General features: G+C 35.2%; 1 protein-coding gene across 2 annotated transcripts in view; it reads right to left on the bottom strand.

Annotated features, from left to right (window-relative positions):
- The window catches only part of lgs (BCL9 domain-containing protein legless), a 106,020-nt gene that overhangs the window by 46,385 nt on the left and 36,201 nt on the right, over positions 1-23,434 (bottom strand). For both annotated transcript variants that reach the window (XM_083116987.1, XM_083116988.1), the window contains exons 3-7: positions 20,894-20,988; positions 15,439-15,553; positions 14,569-14,664; positions 13,578-13,632; positions 3,797-3,984 (exon numbers count right to left, since the gene is read on the bottom strand). In XM_083116987.1, coding sequence (XP_082973113.1) covers positions 3,797-3,984; positions 13,578-13,632; positions 14,569-14,664; positions 15,439-15,553; positions 20,894-20,988 — 549 coding nt within the window. The remainder of the gene's footprint in view (positions 1-3,796; positions 3,985-13,577; positions 13,633-14,568; positions 14,665-15,438; positions 15,554-20,893; positions 20,989-23,434) is intronic.

Below are 23,434 nucleotides of genomic sequence, written 5' to 3'. Positions count from 1 at the left end.
TGACAGTAAGTTTTCGCAAAATACGCATAACATTTAATTTAATGTCCACAACGTCGTCAAATCTTCATCCTGTCATAGTCATCTTAAGTTTGGGAAAAATGAAAAAATCAGCACGTGATAAATCTGGAGAATATGGAGGGTGATTGACCACTGTCACTGAATGCTTAGCAAGGTATTGTTGTACAGACAATGCGGTATGAGGCTGAGCATTATCGTGCAACAGAAACCATTGGCCAGAATCACAAAGGTCCTTCCTAACACGCTTCATCCAGTTTCTGAGTCGACCAAGCAATTCCTTGTAATACCACTGATTGATTGTTGCTGCGTGGTTAAACGTCTATCACCTCTCAACAGTGCATGAACTTTCTCCACATTGTCGTCATTCCTTGACCTTGAAGGGCGTCGTGATCATGGTTCATCCTCGACACTTTCACGTCCACATTTGAAATGATTGTACCAGTCATACACTGGAGTTCTTGATAATTCTGCATCTCCATACACTGCACATGTTATCTGTAATGTTTCGGTAAACGATTTACCAAATTTGTAACAAAACTTTATGCTGTAACATTGTTCCATCTTGGTGCATGTATTTTGTACGCTGGCTGCACACGACCTGCATCTGACGCACAGTTGCCTTGATACCGACTGCCTGCAACAGGTTGAAACAATCACTGACGGGATGTTTAGATATAGCTCTTTGCAGTGTTACCAGAATACAGTACCTTTCTATTTGGTTCTCTTCTTTTTTGACAGTTTGGTTTCTTTATGGGTGGACCTTGTACATTTATGTTTACAAACAAAACAGAATTTGGCACTCATTTATAATTTTTTTTACAGAAATATCACATTGGCAAAACTGATGAAAATGTGACTATTTTGGTTAATACTGAAAGAGTACAGATTAGTCTGTCCCATTTCTAATTCAAGAACAAAATTATACTACATTAGAACGTATTTTTTTTAGCCCATCATAAAATAACACATATTGAAGGGTGCAAGTTAATACCTACCACACCTGCAAATATTGATTGATTGATTTGCTTTATTTTACTTTGCTTTTTTGCCACTTTTGGCTAATTGCAGAGATGGGGATGAGTGATGAAATTGATGAATGGACACTCGCAAACATCCATGCCCAGGCTGGGATTCGAACCTGGGACCCCTGGCATCATAATGCAATGTGCTACCCACTCCGCCACAGGGGGCGGCTCTGCCAAGATTGAAAACGACAGCAAGGTAGTGTTGACTTGTACGAAAAAATTAGAAGGTGTACTTGAAAACGAAATATTACGGAGACAGGATGTTCTCATCGGTTTGGAATGCAGACCTTACAAATTCCATTACTTGCCTCATCCCTGGAAAGGTGCCAGCCTGCCAGCCGGATCTGAATCAACAGGTATTGAAATTTGTATAGCAAAGCAACCAAACTGATCTCAGAAAATCGGAAGGCAATTTCGAGATCAGTTTTGGATTTGGTTTGAGTGAGTCAACATTGTGGAAGAAAGAGCGCAGGTATGTACCTGGAGGACGGAGGCGTTACTCCGAACTTATAAAGGTCTGAGCCTATTTACACAACCTCTAGCTAGCCCCCTTTTCTTCACCCTATACTTAGATCCGGTAATTAAAATAACAAATAAAGGAAGGAGGAAACAGCAGAGTACAAAGCCTGTGGTGACATACATATAAATGATGTGCAATCTGTTACCTCATGATGTTCAATCTGTTTATTACATGTTAAATAGTTAGTAAATTTGCTGTCACATTAACCACACTGACAGGCATGAAAGGATCAGGATAGCCAATGGTCTCTTTATGCATGTGATCACATACTGGCATCTGCACCACAATGATATGGTAAAGTCATTCAGCGATAAACTACAAAGTACATAAGTTAGCATATATACGTGATAATACCATTCCAACAAAATAGAAATAGTTATAGAGATCTGCAAAATTTAAACAACTGCAAAACAACTCCAAGTTCTGATTCTTGATAGATTGCATCACTTATATGAGGGAAAGTCATTAAATAACAGAAACTCTAAGATGTATGGAAAAGTATGCACAATGAAAAATCTTATTTTGGGTCACAAAACGGAACCTTAGCATAAACCCTATATGGGAGGTTGTGATAATTGAACGGTATGAACTAGCACCTATCAACAACATGGCCGCTATATTGTAGACTTGCACTGTGGAAGTGCAACAAAGAGCTATTATTTTTTTTGATCAGTGTGTGTGTAACCTTCTGAAATGTACAGAAGAATGAAAGTCCAGTATGGAGACAGTTGTTTGAGCCATTTGCACAAATGGATGGAAAGATTTAAAAACTGATGACAAAATGCTAGTGAAGAACATCAAAGTGGGAGAGCAGTTAGTGTGCCAACTGAGACAGTGAACTGCAGATCGAGCAGTGAATCTATGACTGCAGGAGTCGCTATTGCACAAGAGATGAGCTGTCAGAAGCACGGACCATTATGCTCATGAAGGAGATGTTTTTCTCAATCGAATTGTGACTGGAAACAAGTCCTAGGTGCAATATTATAAACAAGAGAATACGAGACAATTGATGCAGTAGAAGCATCGGTTTTCAGCCACAAAAAAATTCAAGATGCAGACCTCCACTGGGAAAGTCTTGCTGACCATCTCTTGAGTTGTCAATGGCCCTACATTGGTGAACTTCCATGAAAAGGGTGGAACTGTGACCAGTGCTCGATACGGTGACATGCTAGTGAACAAGTTCAAGCCTGCCAATATGATTGAAATGCCGAGAACTGCCCACAAAAGGAGTACTGTTGCTTCAGCAGCCCCCACCCCTTTCATACAGCTGTCCACGCAGTGGATATGATAACCTATGCACTATGAAATTTGAGGTGCTGAAACATCCACCATACAGTCGGGACTTGGTGCCATTGGATTTTCACTTGTTTGGACCTTTGAAAGAACATTTGTGGGGTCGGAAATTTGCAGAAGACAACAAAGTAATGAAAGCGGTTTACAGTTGGTTAACCTTGGGTTAGGCAGGTGGGTGACCAGTGTCACCCATTGATATTCATTGCGAGATTGCAAAACTGTGAACTATACTGCACATGTGTGCTTTTGTGTAGCACAACATTCTTTCCTTGTCTTTCTTCTAAGCTTAGCTGCATTGTTCTGTTGCACTTCTAAGTGATGCAATATTACAAAGTTGACACATATTGCATGCTTGGGTGACAGTTGTCAAACATGTTCCTCCTAAATACTTAAAGCATCAATAGACTGAGCACACAGGTGGATTAATGAAGAGGAGGAGAACACGGAGGTGTGTGAAAGAGATAAAAGTGAACATGAAGTGACCACATGACCAAAAGTGAACATGACACTGCTTCAGTTGATGTATTTAGGTACGTGGTAGATGTCATTGATGTTTACTTTATATTATTAAGTTGCTTAGAAGTGTAGTAGAACTACACAGCTGAGCTTAGAACAAGGGCAAAGAAAGAATCTCCAACACACATGTGCAGTATAGTTCAGTGTATTCCATACTTTAAAGACAGTTAAAGGACTGCATGACAGGTGTCGCCCACATGACCAAGTATGTTTGAAAAAAAAAATACATTCCTAATGCAGGGTTGAAGGCAATACTAAAAAGCTCTTATCTAGAAGGCATCCACAACTTTGTGGACAGATGGACCAAGTGTGTTGCGAAGCAGGGCAACTATGTCAAAATAATAAGACAAAAATTCCTGTTATTTAATGACTTTCCCTACTATATGCTATGATCAATTTGTACTACAGTATATCATTGACTTACACGTAACTGGCTTTCAATTATTGGAAACAGCTCAACGTTGAGGTAATGGTAAAGTTCTCGTTCCTGTGGATTGGTAGTTTTCCGGAACTGTTTAAGAAAACACACCCAATCTTGGAGAGTCACACAAACACATTCCCAGTCCTTTCTGTTTGCTTTCTTCACGTTGTTCTCACGATACAAACGCAAGTCTGTGGGTTGAAAATTACAGATCTTATTAGTTAAATATGTTATTACTAAGAAATATTTGCATATGATAGAAGCTAAGTACCACAGCTTAAATAACAGCCATACAATAAAAAGTATATTCACTTTAAAATGTATATTTTTGGCATGCCCAAAATTCTGACTTTACATAAAAGATTGGTTAAAACTTACAGAATAATATAGAATTAATCACAATTTATTTTAAAAAGTTTAACAAAAACAATATTGCACTTTTCATTATTTTCCAATTTCATGTCTCAACCTCAGTTTGCCACAAGTGTCTTTATCAATAGTGTTAAGCTCATTATGATATTACAAGAAATTGTCATAAGATGGAAATATTATATTTTGAATCTAAACTGTTATGGTAAAAAAGTAACAGACAAGTAGAAAAAAATATTTATAAAATCATTGTCTTTGCATTATAATTACATGACAATGTTTGTTATGAAGGATGACTGTGAAACAATTTAATCAGTTTAAGATCAAGACATACAAATATGTAACTAAAAGAAAAAAAATGTAACTTTTTATTGGAAGATTGTGTCCTTCACAAGTATTTTTCCTTCACCCAGACACAAATGAAATAATTTCAATTTTGTAGTTCTGTAATCAAATTTCTCTGCCAAGTCTACATGTTTTCTGGGTTATGATGTTAGGCTAGGAAGAGTCCTGATGCTGTCCAAGATCAAACCTAGTATTTACTGTTTCCTTGTGGCTATAAGAAGCTTCTGTAGCAAACTTCATTATTGGAGCTTCAAGGACAAATATCTTTGCTGATGGAAATGTTCTGTGCATGTACTGGCAAACTGTAGAAATTTAAGTGCCAATAACATCAAACGTTATGGGTAAAACTGAAGTAATAAGCAAAAAAAGTAAATTTTCAGCTCTGGGGCAAGTTGTAGATTTGACCATGATGGGACAATTAAATAAACAAACAAGTACACTTGCCTCACTTAGCACTGAAGCATTTTCTTTCCTTGTATAGCATATTTGCAATAGATTCACTTCATTCTACAAAATAGCATTTTAAAGTTCTATTTCCTATCATAAAATCCATATTCCTTTAATGAACATGAAAACTTTTCTAATCATGTTTACAAAGGACACTGTACACAGTGGGTATGTAAGTAACAACATTATTAAATTTGAGGAGCCATAGTGGTCCAGTTCATAGCCATCCGATTGCCATGTAGGAGCCCCAGGTTGAAATCCTGGAGTGGAAGATCTAATGAGGGAATTTTTCTAACAGGGTGAATGATCTCAGGTGAGAATTTTTCTAACAATGTCACTGCATAGAGTGTCTCTGGGAGTTATCCAGTTTTTAATCAATGGAGGAAACCCTAGAGCATGATACTGATCACATCACCTCCAGTATGGTCATGATCAAGAACGTGACAGGCCCTCCTCCACACTGCTATATGCCTCCCATCAGTAACACACAAAGTGAATGAATATATGCACCCCATTCCAGTTTTGATGTGTTTCTATTCAATCCTTTCTTTCTTCAATTATGTCAACCAGAAAACTGTTACTGTGGCTACAGCAAGCATGTGAAGCTTCTTTCATTCTGTCCATATATATGTAACACAAGTGTGTGTGCTCTCAGAATGCACTCAACTCAAAGAGATAAATAACTCAATAAATAAGAGAAACCAATAAATGTTCCCACATTACGGTGTAATAAACAATATGTTTGCTAAAAATACAGAAAACATTGCTTAGATCTAGCCAAGGCAGAGTATTTTCTGAAGATTTTGAATTCTTAAATTGTAACATTTTATTTATTGGTGACAAACAAACTCAAACCATCCTTTAGTAGTATTTTTTATATATAAATTATATTTGTTAAGAAGCACAGGAAGCATGTAGTCATACTGCACATGCCTGAAGCAACAACTGACTGAAGTCACAATACACAAAGTATTGTGTCAGTGAAAAGCACAGAAAGCAAATATTACATCAGAGCTAATTGTTATACTTATTTAGGTTAGAATAATCACATATAAATGTGAACATATTTAAACAGCAATTTTATACTCTTTATTTTCTCAATTTTTGTGAACATGAAATAATAAGGTAGCACAACAAAGCAAAAAGTTGCTCTCTTGGATATATGCCAAGTACACATGCATGAAGCGAACAACAGCAAACTTAAATTTAAATGAATGCAAGAAAAAGCAATATGAATTTAAAATACAAGCTGTAATAGAACATAGCAAAATTTTACAATAACTAATTGCAACTCTATAAGTGTGCTATGCAGAATCATTTATGGGAACTAAATGACTATGAATATGTGAATTTGGTTGCAGTAGTAGAGAAGGAAATATGGTATTTCATTTCAAAATTCTGTTACCTATGCTTTTTTTTTTTTAAAAAAAAAAAAGTTCCTTGCATAAATGTTCCTACCTTCAATATAATTTCCTTATTTATTATGTGTAGGAAAACTGACCTTTGTTATATATGCAATTCCCCCTTGTGCTGATAGCACTTGATGCTTAACTATGAATGTTACCTGTCCATGTACACCTTAAAAGTTCTCTTCATTTCTTCTCCACCATTTTACCCTCTTTTGTCACTTTGATCTCTCTCTCTATCTATCTATCATACAGCGATAAAACAACTCGAAAGTTACAATTATACATTTTTATTGTGCACTAGAGAGCCGCGGTTCGATTCCCAGGGTGGGTGATCTAAGGTCCAAATTTGTCTGGCTTTGTACCCAGCACAAAGTGACTCTGGGGCTCACCCAGCCTCAAATCAATTGGTACCGGGGGAGGGGGTAAAATGGCCAAGATCAAGAATGTGTGAAATTTACCATTTATATACCGACGTGATACTTTCTGAAGTCTGAAGTATCCTGTGAGTAATGCAATTCACGGAAAATTGATTAATTCTGCTGTAAATATTTGAGAAGCAAAAATGGACCGCTTTACACAGGAATGAACTCAATACTCTTGTAACTACATAAATGTGCTATTGTAAGGGGTAAGTTTATTTTGTGTAATAAGTGCAGTTTTTAAATCAAATTTAGGATTATATTCACAATTTTAAAACCAAAATGTAATTTTATATAGCACATTTGATGTGATTATTCACCGCTAAAACATCGAAATTTTATTTTATTTGCCACTTTTGAACCTGCTATCGACTCTGTTTTTGTACCGAAATTTTGCTTTTTTATTTACCAAAAATATGTGCTTCTAGGCATGTACCATGGCGATAAATGTTTGCAAAATGCAACATTGTCTGAATTTCTGGCTTGAAACTACATATAAATTTCAGCCTTGCAAATAACTTGGTGAAAGTAAGTACTATTTTCTTTTCCAATAGAATATTAAACAATGCTTTTGAAGTTTCTATGGTGAATGAATAGCTCTACACACAAATGGCTCAAAATCATGTGTCTCCCCATGCTGGAAAGAGTGGAGAAAATTGTGAGTGATCCTGCTTCTGCTACGTGAAGACTAAGCAAGAGACTCATATTCACTCCAAACTAAATATCAGAAGAGAAATATGAGACTATCAAACAAAACTTTAATAATTTGCTCCAAAGAGAATAACAACAATAATGAAACATGTATTAATACAAATGAAACAATATCCCAAACATATTAAATAAACTGAGTGAGATGGAATTCAATAGCAGCCATATCCAAATCATGGGCTTTGCAACTAGTCGGTATGTGCTTCTATCATGGTTGTGATCCTATTCATCAAACTGCCACTTCATCCCATACATATAGTACATTTGTGCAAGAGAAGCACATACCAGCCACTATAGGAAGCATGCTTTAAGAAAATTCAGTTCTCGTGAAACCTCCCACTGTGGCAAAGAACATTCTTGCCTAATGTTAGGAAGGAAGGATTTATGAGATTTTTCTGTAAAATTATAACTCAAGTGTTCAAGGCCACCCAATATTTTTCAAAAGTTGGTGCCCCTGTCTGTACAGGAGGTACCCCAGATTGCAAGCCTGCCATGAACATGCAGAATAAAACTCTGTCACATACTATTGCAAATACTTCCATTATAAACAAATGCAATGTGCAAATCAGCTAACACAGAATGTAATGCTATCTCCTGTCTGAATGCACTCATCTGAAATAATAAACCTAGAGTTGACAAGAAACTGAGTTGCACAAATCCTGACCAATTTTAATTCTCAAACAATATGCTTGTAGAAATCCTGTATTATCTTCCCAAGACACAATCAAATGCTGCATATGACCAGTGGTGGCTGATGAGGGGGGTTTATATATAAGCCTAAATATAAATTATATTTTGTTGCAATTAGTGCAAAAATTAAATATTTATACTTCCACTATTTAATTTTTGCACTAATGGCAACAAAATATAATTTGTTTGGAGGGGGGCGGGCTGCCACAGCATATGACACACAATTTTAGGTGTGTGCAATACTAGAAACACCAAATGCACTATTTTGTGAAAATACGCACCTTTCTAAATTTATACTTTTCCCCTAAGGTAAATTTGAATTATTTTGAAAGCATAATCAGGCAAACATTACACTTTAAAATTCATATTAGGTAAATAAAAATATAACACCTAACCAATTCACCGTGCATCAAACTTGAAACTACAGTCAGGAGTCCAGTCCAAAAGAAGGCCATTCAAGTTTTTATACCCACAAAGTTTCCTCACATTAAGCTTGGGAATTATATTCGAATGTGAAGTAACATGTAAAAGCTATTTTATCCAAAAATAAGGCATTTACAAATGTCTTTATAACGTATTTGTTTCTTCTTTCAAGTATTGTTTCATTTCCCTCAAACATTGACATTCATCTAACACCTTAATGAATGTAAATGAAAAGATTGTTGCATTTTAGATTTCTTTTTGCTTTTTGAAGTAGAGGAACTTCAACCATATGTAACTACATACATTCTTCATTCTCAATGAAGGTCATGGTATACGATATCTTAATTCCAAACAAAACAATGAGTTAAAATAATAAAAATGAATAGTGGCTCATGAGCATTAATCCAACTGTAGCCAAGCATGTACTCAAGGGTGTGTGTTTCATTTGCACACAAATAAAGTTGTACCTCGCATAGTTTACAATCTAGTGGCTTCTCATAGATATATCAACTTTTGAATGATCTGGTGACATACCAGCATGCTCATGCCCTGGTGTGCGCTCAGTTTCTGAGAATGTACTGTCTTTCATTCATCAAAATGTGAGTACATGTTCCAAAATCTTGAAGTACTTATTAGTAGGTGCTCAGTTTTATTTGCATGACCCAATATCTTTACTGATGAGATAAGTGTAACATAAGTAACAAAGCCACAATACTTAAGTACAGAAGGTACCTAATGTACATTTATAGTAAATGTACATTTTTTAAAGCACTTTTTCAACTATAAATAAAAGTCAGCAAGTGTAATTTCTTTAAGTTCCATTTCTAGAGAACTCAAAGTGGAATATTTAAATGTATACATGAGTATGTATTTTGCAAATACTAAGTACATCCACATGCACACTTTAACTCCTTATCATGCCTAGAATTCTTAACGCTTGTGAACAATATAGCATACTTACACTCTGGCACATGGATATCCTTTGAAATAGCTTCATCTTGCATCACTATGCAAGTTGACATGTTCAGACTTGCACTACTAATTGTTCCGATATCTCCTGTGTGATGATTCTGCAGGTAGTTTAGGTGTGGCAATGGACAAGCAAAGAGTGAACATCAAGTTTGTGTAAAGCTTAGGAAAAGTGCCATTGTGTCATAATAAAGTATAGTGTGTGACCCAGCATTATCACATGTGTTTCAATAGCATACCGATTTTTGTGAAGAACAAAGACAGTGGACAACCATCATGCATGCTCATGAGAAGATTGTATCTAAGACTTTTTTTCTGACTGTGAAAGTGAAGTGCACAAGAATTCTCTATTTATAAAACACTTCGAGTATATGGCAATATTTATACCAGAGCATTTATCATTGCCACACTGAATTATCTTCACCATCCATTCTAAGTCAGAATAATCTATCAAATCAATATCGTCACATGCCATTTTCTCCATGTTTGTCAACTTTTGACTTCCCTTTAACTCCCATCACAATAATGAGCATTAAAGACCATTCAGTCAGCCATAAGAACAGCTCAGGAGCATTCTGCAAAATACTTTCCAATGCGGTTTCGTAAACTTTCAGAAATGTTGAAAGTAGTGAATTGATGAAGGAAACTATTTCAAAGGGCATCTTTAGCACCAACGTGTGAATACAACACAATACCATCAGTGTGAATTTTCCCCCATCATATTTTTTTGAAATTTTTAGTATTTACACATAAATAAGGCTGAGAGATTAGTAGTAAGCAACATTATTTAACCTGCACATATTTGAAAGAAATTAAAATGGAGAATATTTTTTACACTTCCAAGTACAGAAAATTTACAGTAGTTCCAGTGTTAATGTTACATACAACAACTAGGTTAACTGTGATGGATAATACAACAGAATGGAAATCAGAAGAATAAATTTTGTGCAATAAAATGAAAGTTGTTCTCTTGGCCTATGTTGAAGGTATCCTAGCATTCACTGAACCTAAATAGAAAAAAACATGGAAAAGCCTGTTACAAAGAATGACCAGAGTCTGGGCCCAAATGCTTTATCATACTTTGTGGATAAAAACGTTATTCCAAAAATGTATAAAACACACAGTTTTACAGCACATTATTCTTTTTTCTGGTACTATTAATTCCAGTAGCAATTACTTGAATCTATGTAAAATGCTCACATAAAAGTAGGTACATTTTAAGAATGCTTCACAGCATTTGGTGGTGTCAAATTATAATTATAAAAACACAAGTAATATTTCAAGTATAATACTGTATTCAATACATTATTTATCAAAATTGCAACATGTTCTTCTCACACATATGCAAACTCTTAACTGAAAGAAGTTTCTATTACAGTTAATTCCAACTTGCAGACAAGTTGGTTGCTTAATTAATTTTAAGTTACCTAAATATACTGTAAAGAAATACTCACTGATCCACAAAACTGTTTTTTCAGTATTCTATTAATTTTGGTGGCCACTGCCACCATCCGCCCTCTTGGGAACTTGAGTGCAACCAGTTTTGCAGATAAGCGAGTGCTTCTTTATGGTATATTTATTTGATACCCCATTTTTCAGTTCCTGAAACATGAATTAATGTTACCTATCTGTATCAGTGGGTAACCTGTAAGCGAAGAGAGAGAACTGTATTAAGACAGAAACAAGGTAACCTTCATTAAAGGTACCGATGTATATTTGACTGGAATAATTGAGGTAACCCATGTAAAAAGAGCCTTACGCATGATGGCCAGCTACATGATACATACACAAATTACTGAATGAACCCTTCTCTAGAAGTGAGTAAATTCCCATGAAAACTTAGTTCACTCCAACTGCATATTACTTCATTTCTACTCCATCAGCCTTGCTGGGACTAAAAGATTTAAAAAAAAAGGGGAAGACAAAGAGGGACTCAAGCGTTGACGAATATGACACCACACTGAATAAAGAAAGAAAAATACTTCCAACAACTCAACAGCAAAGCAATGCATCATCAAAAAATGATGAAACAAGGGGAAAAGAGTGTGTTTTACTACCCGAGTTGTACTAATTGTAGTTGTATTCTAGATATATTACACTGCTATATTTCCTTCAGTTTCATTGCTGTGGTGTGATTCAATGATGAACTAAAAAATATACAATAATGGCGCAAGCAATATTCAATTTTAAGGCATTTCTATTTTCTTCTCAATTGTGTGTGTGTGCACTAATGAAGAAGAATATCTGAATGTGTTACAAACAGTTATGCCTGTAGACGGACAAGAGGTAGAACAGAATGAATGAAAAAAGAACCATTTATTCTGTATGTTATAGCACATTGTTAAAAGAAGGGTTTTCTTCTAGGGAATCTATTCAACTTTTCTTCTTGTAAACTGTTGCATACATGGTTACAGTGTTACCAAACCAAATTCTCAGACTTTTCCAGGTCTTTTCAAATTAACTTCAAAACCATTTCGACTAACTTTAACCTTGTTAACAGCACACATTTTGAGTAAAAAGAAGGAAATGACTCTAGTTGCAAGAAACACCATATGGGTTACAACTATGTGAAAATCATGTTTACTGTAACCATATTGAGTATTCTCACACTTTTCAAGCCACACAATTTCCTCAATTTTTTAAAGTTTTCCAGGTCAGTGGGAATTTTGCATTAATAAATAAGCATGTATTTACCCCACCTCTACCTCTAAACATGTTCTTCAGATTCATTCAGCAGACAATATAAAGATATGGAAGAGGATGGTGTATATGTGCAATTTCAAGCCACAATGGAAGTATGAAATCTACACAACTTATGTAATATTTTTAATCTACAATAGATTTTCTGAAAATATTTTCAAACTGGAATATTTCCTTTCTATAATTAAGATCTGAGCAATAAACTTCTTATAGAAGTCTTGTAGAAGTTGCTATTCTTCTAGTTCATTCAATCAAGTTGTAATCCATATTGTTGCTTTTTAAAGTACTGGATCTCTCTCTCTCTCTATAGTTTCAAAGAATGTACAGGCAGTACAATTTTCCCCAGTATAAACTTAAAATGGTACAAATATAATCACATTCATATTATGGAATTTGAGCTTAACTGGAATAATAAAATAAAAGTCTGTATGTCGACATTTGCCTCCCCCCCTTTCTTTGTTTTAACATACAGGAAATATATTTTTAAAGTATAATCAATTCACTATGGCACAGTAACTGTGCAATTAGGAAAAAAAAAAAGTTTGCTGATAGCATAGTTATTTAGCTGAATCTAGAAAAAAAAGCAAAAATTTTTCACACTTATTCAGCAGTAAGTATGGTTCATTTCTCCAGCATATGTTGGGAGTATTCAACAAGTCTGACTACAACCAGAAGGCACTGAAAAAAATTTGCATTTCAATTTTGCTCTTACTGAAAAACATTTAACATTATTTTTAGATTCAAATAGATTTGTTTTGTTAAAATTTCCTTTATTTCCTCAAGTTTCAAAAACTTCTGTGTATTTACCACCACCAATTTATGCACTGCATCTTCAGATGTACAAAAAAATAATCTTCACAAATGATGTTATGCATAATAAAGTCGACAAATATGTTATTCATGGACAGTATTTTGAAAGCCCACACTCTAACACCACCTATAAAAATGTAGGATGCCACAAGATCCAGCAAAAAAGCCATTATTAAAAGGTAAAACCAAAAAGAAAAATGTGCATTAATTTTAATCAGCATTAGATGATACCCAATCATCAAATCTGCAAATAATAATCATGCACAGTATGAGCATACCATTCCTTACTCATGCACCATCATCAACTAGGAAATCACTACCCATTATAACTACAATCATGCTTCAAACTAGTTGAAATTGGACCATTTCAACTGTTCTATTCATCATAACAAAACAAAAAAAGAGCGCATTAAACAAAACCCATGCACTAACACTACCTAGGAAATTTACTACACCGAAGCAGGACTTTGAACGGTAAAGGCTGCTGGGACTCACCATCCAAATACCAGTACACGTTATTGAAGGCATCCTGCCCAGCACATAGTCCACGCTGAAATAGAACACCACAGACAATTGTATACAACCAAGCCAGAAACTCCACGATTGATGAAAACAAAGAACTCTCCTTTAATAAATAAACAAGTGCTGCTGATAATACAGATAGGTCTACATGGTTGGCTGCAAACTGTAGTTACAGAAGGCAAAAGAGAAAAGATAATGACAGCACCAAGTGCAATATCATAAGAAATAAAGTATAAAAATGCAGTGACAGACAGCTTGCAGAAGAACTTAAAACTTGCTTGTCTCTAATGTACTATTTTCATATTCTACCTATAAAAGCAGTCAAACTTGACTGCTTGCGGTGCCAATGCACTACAGTGCTGCTACATTCTATGTATAGAATACAACTTCCGAACTAAATTACAACAATTTGCATTCAATAACTGTTTTAATGAGCACACACTAGTGTGGCAAGACAATAAATGATAATCATAATGACAATAGAAAAATTAAAAATAAGACATGCTGAAGAAATAATGCTTTATCCAATTTATTCAATGTAACTAAATACATAATGCTTTATCCAATTTATTCAATGTAACTAAATACACCAGTACATTTTTAAAAAAATATACCAGTTTCTAAAAATAATTGTTTGTGTTACCAATTTTATGGCAACCTATAACATTCAAAAACACTTCTCTCCCTTTTCATCCACTTAAAGAAGACAAATGGACATGGATGTCCTACAAGACACCTCATGATACATAATTGTATAAAATTTTTACTCTCGACAAAGAAGGTAAATGTTTCATCTTAAAGCTAACATTTTATACCTACATATAAAAATGGAAGAACATTCAGTTAACTTCAGTCTTTAGAAAAATCGCTATAGTTTGTTATTTAGTTATTCAACTTCAGTCACACTAAGTGCACACATGCAGCACTTCAATCATGCAAAATAAGCAATTCTTCCTGACCTTACCATGTCATCAGGACGCCACGTTCCGTCCAGATGTTCTTTTAACTCCTCACCCCTTTCTTCCAATACATAGTCGGCCAACCACTTCAATATCACAACCTAAGAAATAAAAATCAACATATTTCCTTGGTAAAACATGTAGTACACTAAATAGTTGAATATGTGTACATGGTATGGCACTACGGAAATGCTAATACAATTTCTATAACTTGAAGCTTGGAACTCCACATTTAAAGAGAAAAATACTGTGGATGGTGAGAAATACTAACAATGAAGAAGAAGAAATTCAAATTCATGTGCAGTTAGAATGGGGGGATAAAAAGGATATAAATATTTATCACATGACAGTTCCTGCTTGACATGAACAGTATAATCTTACTTAAATCTAATATAATCAAAATTTCACATTCAAATTCATAACATTACTTCATTAACCCTTCAAGCCAGGAGTTAAATACCCATCAGCAGCTGCGAGAGGCGGCAATTTTAAATCACCAAAACAGCAATTTTCGCATAATGTCACAAAATTGAACATATCTTAAAATCCATTTGCTCAATTACAATGAAATTTTCAGGACTTGTAAACGAAACTTCACACTACACAAAAATGTATAAATAATGACAAACAAATCCACTTAAAATAAATTACTAAACTATTCAATGCTAGGAATTGTAGCTTTCCTGGCAACGGGATTCAAACAGGTGTTCTCGGGTTACCAGCCAGGTTAAATCAGCGTTAGCTTCCAATGTTTTGAGTGCATACATTGCTCCCATCTTCAGGAAATGTAAAAATGATGTTGGAAAATGTGTGTCTGTATCAGAGATTGATTGAACAACAATTTTCAAAGATATCACTAAAATTTTCAAACATACCTTATCCTCTGGAACAAGGGCGTTCCACGCTTGATTTCCCAGGAGGACACCAACCTGTGGGGCTTTCCCTGCTTCTTCTACAGCTGTTTTCAGATGTTGTTCAAAGTTATTTATTCTGAAATATTATAAAAAATTACTCTATCTAAAAATAGAAATGGAAAAATGGAAACAGTTTTACCAATTGTATAAAAATCCATATTCTATTCTAAGGATAAAAATGGAAAAAATGACAACAGCACTACCAATTGTTGTACCTGTTCAACATACTCCAGGTTAGTAAAAAAAATCACATTATGAGAAATATATTTTACATATAAAGCACATTGCACTAATGTCAGATTACCAGTATTAAGACTCAACTTTGTCCATTGTCATGAAAGTGTGTAAGGGTTACCAAGGTAAGCTGTATTGGCAAAGTAAGTTCTATGTTATGTACATGTTTTGCAGAAATAACTGGCAATTCAGTTATGTAAAAATACATACAAATAAATTATATTTGTTTAAAATCTATGAAAAAAATAACAATTGCCATTCAATCAAATCTTGAATATATACTGCTTTTTGGTTATTTAATAATTCTAATACAGGGTGGTCACTCTAGGGCCATGATAAAAGTCAAGTATAATTCCTGGTTTTCAAGGCGATCTTTCCAAAAATTCAAGGATACAAGATGTTTTCTGTATTTCAACCTCACGTATTACCGCCATATTTAATTTAAGGTGTGGAGTTTACATTTGTCATTTCACATACTCAGACTAGAAATGCATCTACAAACACAAGCCACAAATTGAAGAGGTTTTCTCAGGCAATCAACCAGGTGATTTCTGCAAAGGCTTCCGAGCTTTCGAGAGCTAGCGTCACTCTCATCTTCAGGGAATTCCTTCATTCCCTGAAGATGAAAGTGGCGTTAGCTTTTGAAAGCTCTGAAGTCTTTCCGGAAATAACCTGGGTGATTGCCCAAGAAAACCTCTTCAATATTCGCTGCCAGCAAAGATTCAAGAATTATTACAAGCCACAAATGTTATGAGATATAGTAATTTACGAAAAATTGTTAATTTTATAACAATTTCAAATTTACCTAATCAACTTCAAGATATCTTGCAATAATCTTCCGTATGTCAGACAGATTTTTCTCTCCAAAGGACACTAACAAAGCAAACAGATTGAGAGCATTTTATTTTATTTTTGATGCAGCCTTCTATTTCTTCTCCTTTCTCAATAAAAATAAAAGCTAAACTGTGATAAACTTGCCTCAGGGTATTAATAAATATGTAAAAATTGAATGGGATTTGGATTAAAATTTGCAATTTTTCAAGTCTACGGATAAAAATTCAAGCAGAATCCACACATAATTCCCAGAATTCAAGGAATTCCCGGTGAGTAGCCAGCCAGTATTAACATATATTTTACCTTGCATTTCATTGCATTTTACAAACCAGAAGTGAAAAACTAAATATGCTGACCAAGGCAGTAATTTATTTTATTAAAAACATAAACTAAACGTAACGTTTCAACCTTCTAGCAAGGTCTTCTTCAGACTCTGTATCAAGTACAAAAGTAACAGGATACAAAAACAGGGCATTATATATACACAAACATTACTCCCTCCAGACTATTTAGAAAGTTGTTTGGAACTTTTTAGCAGGTGACTTTCACTTGCCAACTTTACTTTCACCTAAAAGGCTAAACACAATTACTTCCATATAGAATGTGGTTGGACTTTTAATCTCACGCTCTTTTCCCTTAATTTTTCTTCCTTCTCCTCTCCTCTTTCTCTCTTGCCCTTTCCATTCTTTCTAACATCTTCTTCCATTCTTTGTTTAACTTCAGTCCCCCCATTCCAGTTCATTGTGTCTTCTTCACCTTTCTTCTCTATTTCCTTGGCTTCCTTCCATTTTCTCACTAGCATTCTCTTCTCCCTTCCTATCTGCTTAGTCTCATCCCACTCTATGTCATGTCCTGTTTCTCTCGTGTGTTTACATATTGCATTTCTCTCTCTCTTAAGTCGTACATCATCCCTATGTTGTTTCAACCTGTCTTTCAGCCTTTTTTTTCCTTTATTACTGCCTTGGTCAGCATATTTAGTTTTTCATAATCATGGAAACAAGGCTTAATGGTGTTATAAAACCAGAAGTATGAAAAATCAGACCATTTAACATCCTTAGAACTAGAACTACTAGATCGATGGAGTAGTTATTTTGACTACAAGATTGTACATAAATTATAATTGAATAAACATGTTTAGTCCTCCTTGGTGCCACAAAATTCTTGGTCCTAGAGTTATACAAACCTTAAAATCTTAATAGCATTATTACATATAACTAGGAATATGTTGCTCAAACTGTCAAGTCAAGTTGATTACAAAAAGTTTATGATTGATTGATTTGCTTTATTTTACTTTGCTTTTTGTGCCACTTTTGGCTAATTTATGAAGATGGGAAGGAGTGATGATGTGATGAAATGGGCACTTTCAAACTTCCATTCCCAGGTTGGGATTCGACCCCGGGACCCCTGGCATTGCAGCACGATGTGCTAACCACTACACCACGAGGGCCGGCACAAAAAGTTTATAATTCTTTCATTTTGTTTAGGATGGGAATAGTTGGCAATACTACCTTTTAGGTATTGCATAATACTTTTTCATTATTTTTAAGATAAAACTACATAATGCACATATTGTTATGTACCTACAACTATGCTTAGTTCAAAATTCAGACAAAGACTAGTAATATGTGTCCCATTGATAGAAACAATGCTTTTGTGTGTGGGGGAGTGGGGCAAAGGGCCAAAGTTCAACATTTTCTGTAATTTTGCAAAATTTCCGAATCCCGTAATTTCAGGGTTTTTTTTCTTCAAAGAAGTGGCATATGCATTACATATCCTCATAAAGTGGTCTTTTGCTGTGCTTCCCTCCAAATTTGGTCCATCTAGCATCGATAGGACTAATACTAGAAGCAAAATTCCGGACATTGTCCTGAAACTGGCAACACTGCCACTTTATATAATGTTATTATTTTTTACTCAAGAAGTATCAGTCTGATTTCATCGAAATTTTGCATGGTTGTAGGAATGTACCACCACTACATACTACATTTTCTTCTTGTTGCAGTACTTTGCTGTAAAACAAGCACAAGAAATTGTTAAAAGTAGATGCAGTGGTAATATGTTCCATTTTGATAAAGCAGTTGCTAATATAAAAACTCCAGTATACAGGGTGTTTCAAAAAGAATCACCCAATTTCAAAAGGCTATATATTTCTTTTATTTATCAAACCAGGAACTCTGAATTGCTTTTAAAATACACAGCTATACATACATTTTTACATAAAAAATGTTCATAAGTGCTCAATGTGACCCCCTTTGGACACTCAGCATATGTCCATACAGTAGAAGAATTCATCCATACAGATGCGAGCATGTGTGGAGTAACTGCTGCCACTGCTGTTGTGATCCGATTTCGCAGTTCATCCACAGTAGTCAGAAGTGGAGGCACTTAAACAGTGTCTTTAATGTACCCTCCCTCCTCCAAAAAAAAAATTGCCGAAATTCACGCTGCACTGTTGTAACAGATTCACACACTTCAAAGTGCAGTGCACAGAAAGCTTTTTCTTGCGACATCGCCATCTTGCTTGAATCTGATGCGAGCACATGGGGGGGGGGGGGGGGCATGCTACTGCTACCTGCCAGCAACCATGAGAAACTTACAAATATCCTCTTCCTAACAGTATGTTATTCAATGTGTTTTAGCGAATGGTTACTGAATTGAATGACTTTGAAATCGGATGATTCTTTTTGAAACACTGTGTACATGAAACATGGCAATGACTCTCACTTTGTACTTGTTCATTGAATGCCAGTCAACTGTACTTGGAGCCATAGCAAAATGGATAAAAGAGTGGGCAATGAGAAAAAGAAAACTGCTTTAACAGAAAATAGTTCCAACTATTGACAACTGTGGCACCAGATCTGAAAGGGTAAACAAGAGTTGAATAGCCTTTCTTTCCATCCAAGAAACCATATCCACGATTACTACACACATTGAAGAAATTACTCCTAATTTTCATTCATGGGAATTCCAAGATGATTATATTTCCAAAAATACATAATATGGTAGTTCTAAACCAAGTAATACAGTGTGTCCCAAAATAGTGTTTACACTCTTTGAACGTGAATAACAGGAACACTAATAACAGCAAGCACAAACTTTTTTTGGTGCCACATACCTTCAAAATTACAATGTTCAAAATGGAAGAAGTTTATGTCAGGAATACATTATGTGTTATCTAAACAGATTGATAAACAGCAGATACGTTTTGGTGGGAATCGAAGAGTAGGTTGTCTCAATTGCATGTCCCAAGTCAGTCACTGTCTGACTTTGTGGTGTGTGGTGTACACAGCATTCATCACAGTTCACCACAGGTAGTAATTTAACTGTTAAATCAGGAGATCTGGATGGATATTTGACTCTTCTTAAGTTTCTCAAAAGAAAAATTTCTCACCTCTCCCATTTTGTGTACATGAAAGAGTACCGCTTAGTAGGCTGTGACGGGACTAAAAACAAAAGAAGGTCAATATGCTCTCACACATGCTCAACATAGACATTGCAGCTTCAAATGCAAAAGTCCAGTCATCTTTAATAGTTTCTCTGTTATTAAAGTTTGAAGAGTGTAAACATAATTTTGGGACACACTGTACGTATATTCATTCTTGGTTTTTGGACTTTTAACCACTGTGTTATGGTTATTTTTTTAAAAAAATTACAAATGTTTTGGAAGCAGAATCTGCCTCAGTCTTCAGGGTAGCGTGTAGTCTGTTAAATCATATGGTGTCTAGAAATGGTTGCCCTGGAGGATTATCAGTGGCCAGGCTCCACTTCGTCAGGTGGCCACGGCAAGACCTATTTTTGTATGTAGGTTGCCAGGGAGGATTATGTTGCGGTGCCCCAGGCTCCACCTTGTCAAAGGATTGATGCTGTAGGATATCAACCCTAAAAAAATGAAAAAAACTCCTTCAGTGTCGCTTATGTGCTACTATCAGACCCTGAATGGTTGTGGACATACAGTTCTTCCAGTGTGTGTGCTACACTGATCATCGTTTGTATGCTGACTGGCCAAAGCAGGGTTGGAGATGTATCTGTAAAGGATGTAAAGGGGGTTGGTGTGCAATGTATATGAATAATCTATAGAGACTGTGTGCAAGATCTCACGTGAGATCACGTGGTCCATACTTTGCCATCTACCTGTTGAACTATCATCCAAAATTCACATTTAATTAATTTCTGGTCAGTAATTACTACGCAACTGTCATGTGAATAAATTTTTATCTGTGAGATACACTACACGATAAAAACTGAAGACAAAATATAAAACTGTCAAAAACAAAATGTTCATTTTTAAACACTAATCTACTTCAACAGGTAGGAAATCAAATCTTGCAAAATTAAATTAAATACTTACATAATGTCTGTACTTCCAGTAAGAAACCTTAAGAGTCTAGCACACGTGTCAGCCAAAAGCACACTCCTACCATCAATCAAAGCTGCTTCTAGTTCCTGTAAATAAAGAAAGAAATAAGTACATTCTTTATTCTGGAATTCTTACATAAGCATTCATCAAGTGTAAACAAAAAAAATATATATTTGGCCCCTTCCAACTGCTCTATATTCATAACTAGAGCCCGGAAGTTTGGCAAAATGCCTCTTTTTATCTACTGCATATATTGATAAAATTTTTCCGGATATACGTTTTTTATGTTGTTTCAAATGTTTTAGAAGCCTTTTCATTTTGCCTATTTTGCCTATTTGGGATCCCACTGCCTATTTTTAATTATAATGCCTTTTTTTTTTGCCTTTTTTCAATGAAATTTGAACATTTTTTTAAAAAAATGTGTATATAAATTATTTTTTCTCCCAAAAAACGTTGTTGGCATTTATTTTTCTTCCGTTTATTATGTGAATAATTTTCGCCTTATTTAAGTAATATTGAACTCACGTATGTTTCAACATTGATGAAGGAGAAAAGTGTGTTTAAAAAAAAATAGTATTTCATGCTGAGTTAAGATATTGCCTTTCCGTTAACATGTCCTTGTGAATGATTGACTGCTGAAAACCTGTTGCAGAACACCTGCACAATTACGTCATCACGTCCAGCGTCCTTGTCAGGAGGTTATTGACAAGAAACAGCACTAATGCCCAAGGGCCTTTGCATGGATTCCAAAATCAAGTTCTCTATCTTTAGTTTAGTTCTGCACTTTGGAAGGAAAGGATCATGTAGTTGTCATCATGCCAAAATTTAGTGTGCTATTAAGTGGTAAGTTACATGGTTACGTGCATGAATTTGGTGAAAGCACATTTTTGACAGATGGTACTATTCTTCTCTGCAAGATATGTGAAAAAACATTCAACCATGAGAAAAAATACTTTATATCTCAGCATGTGTCAACAGCAAAACATAAATCTGCAGTTGCCAAAAAGGTTGGACAGAAGAAGATATCCCTAATTTCAACAGTGGGCACTTCATCCAACAGGCAATCTCAGTTTTCTCTTGAACTGTGCAAAGCTTTCATGGAAGCAGGGATACCTTTCTGGAAAGTGGAAAACAAGTCACTGAGGAAATTCCTGGAGAAATACACTAAAGAAACGGTGCCGTCGGAATCTACGCTGCGGAAAACATATTTAAGCATCTGCTACGAAGAAACTCTGCAAAGAATTCGTGCTGAAGTTGGTGGAAAGAAGGTTTGGATTTAAACAGATGAAAGTACTGATGCTATGGGACGCTGAATAGCCAACGTCATCATATGAACTATGGAACCAACATGCGGAGAATCCTAGTCATTTCTTTTCGCATCAGAACAACTAGAGAGAGCCAATGGTTCGTCAATAGCTCAGTTATTCTCAAGTTCCCTACTTCTGCTCTCGCCAGATGGTGTACATCATGATGACATGTTACTTTTTATCAGTGATGCAGCTCCCTATATAAAGAAGGCTGCCATAGCATTGAAAATTCTCTTCCCGAACATGCTTCATATCACATGTGTAGCCCACGCAATGCACAGAATCGCCGAAAAAGTTAGAGTGTTGCACCCAGAAGTGGACAGGTTGATTTCGAACACAAAGAAGATATTTCTGAAATCTCCCTCTCGAACCCGAACATTTCAGGAAGTTGCACCTGAGCTTAGTTTACCTCCGCAACCAGTCTTGACGAGATGGGGAACCTGGATATCAGCAGCTATATATTATGCTAACCACCTTGAGGTGATCGATGCTCTTCCAGAAAATGAAGCGGCTTCAATTCGTGAAGTGAAAAAAACTGCTGTGCTATTCAGAACTGAAGAATGAACTGTCGTTTATTTTTGCACATTATGGTGCATTGCCAGAGACAATTACAAAGCTAGAAAAAAGAGGTGAGACTCTTGTAGCATCCATGAAAATCTTCGAGGAATCTATGCAGCAGATGATGGAAGTGTCAGGAGAAAAGGGGTCAGCTGTTGTGGAAAAGTGCAAATGGGTAGTGAGTGCAAATGATGACTTGAAACAATTGAAAACAATTTGTGATATTCTAAAAGGTGAAAATGCTGTTATCGAAACGAGTCCAGCTACATTTGCTTGTTTTATGTATGCTTCATTAACATTTTGCCAGAAATTATAGATAAAAGTAAGTGACTTTCAAATGTGCCTTTTTCAGTTTATTTTGCCTTTTTTCCCATTTTTAGTGCCTATTTTCCACATTATAAATGCCTTTTTCCCTGCCTATTTTAACGAAAATAAATGCCTGAACTTCCGGGCTCTATTCATAACTCATCTCATTTGTTAACAGAAATACTAGGCCTTCTACAAATATTTTACCCTCATCAAACACATTTTTTTCTGTCACAGGGGCTAAAAAATTAATTATCATATCACCAGAACATGCCAATAAATAAATGAGAAATAGTAAAAATATATTTTTAAATTTTCTTCTCTCTTAATTGATTGATTGATTAATTTAGTTTATTTTACT

Source organism: Lepisma saccharinum, chromosome 2, assembly GCF_977018435.1.
Source record: "Lepisma saccharinum chromosome 2, izLepSacc3.1, whole genome shotgun sequence".
NCBI lineage: Eukaryota > Metazoa > Arthropoda > Insecta > Zygentoma > Lepismatidae > Lepisma > Lepisma saccharinum.
This window is presented reverse-complemented; position numbering and strand designations above follow the sequence as displayed.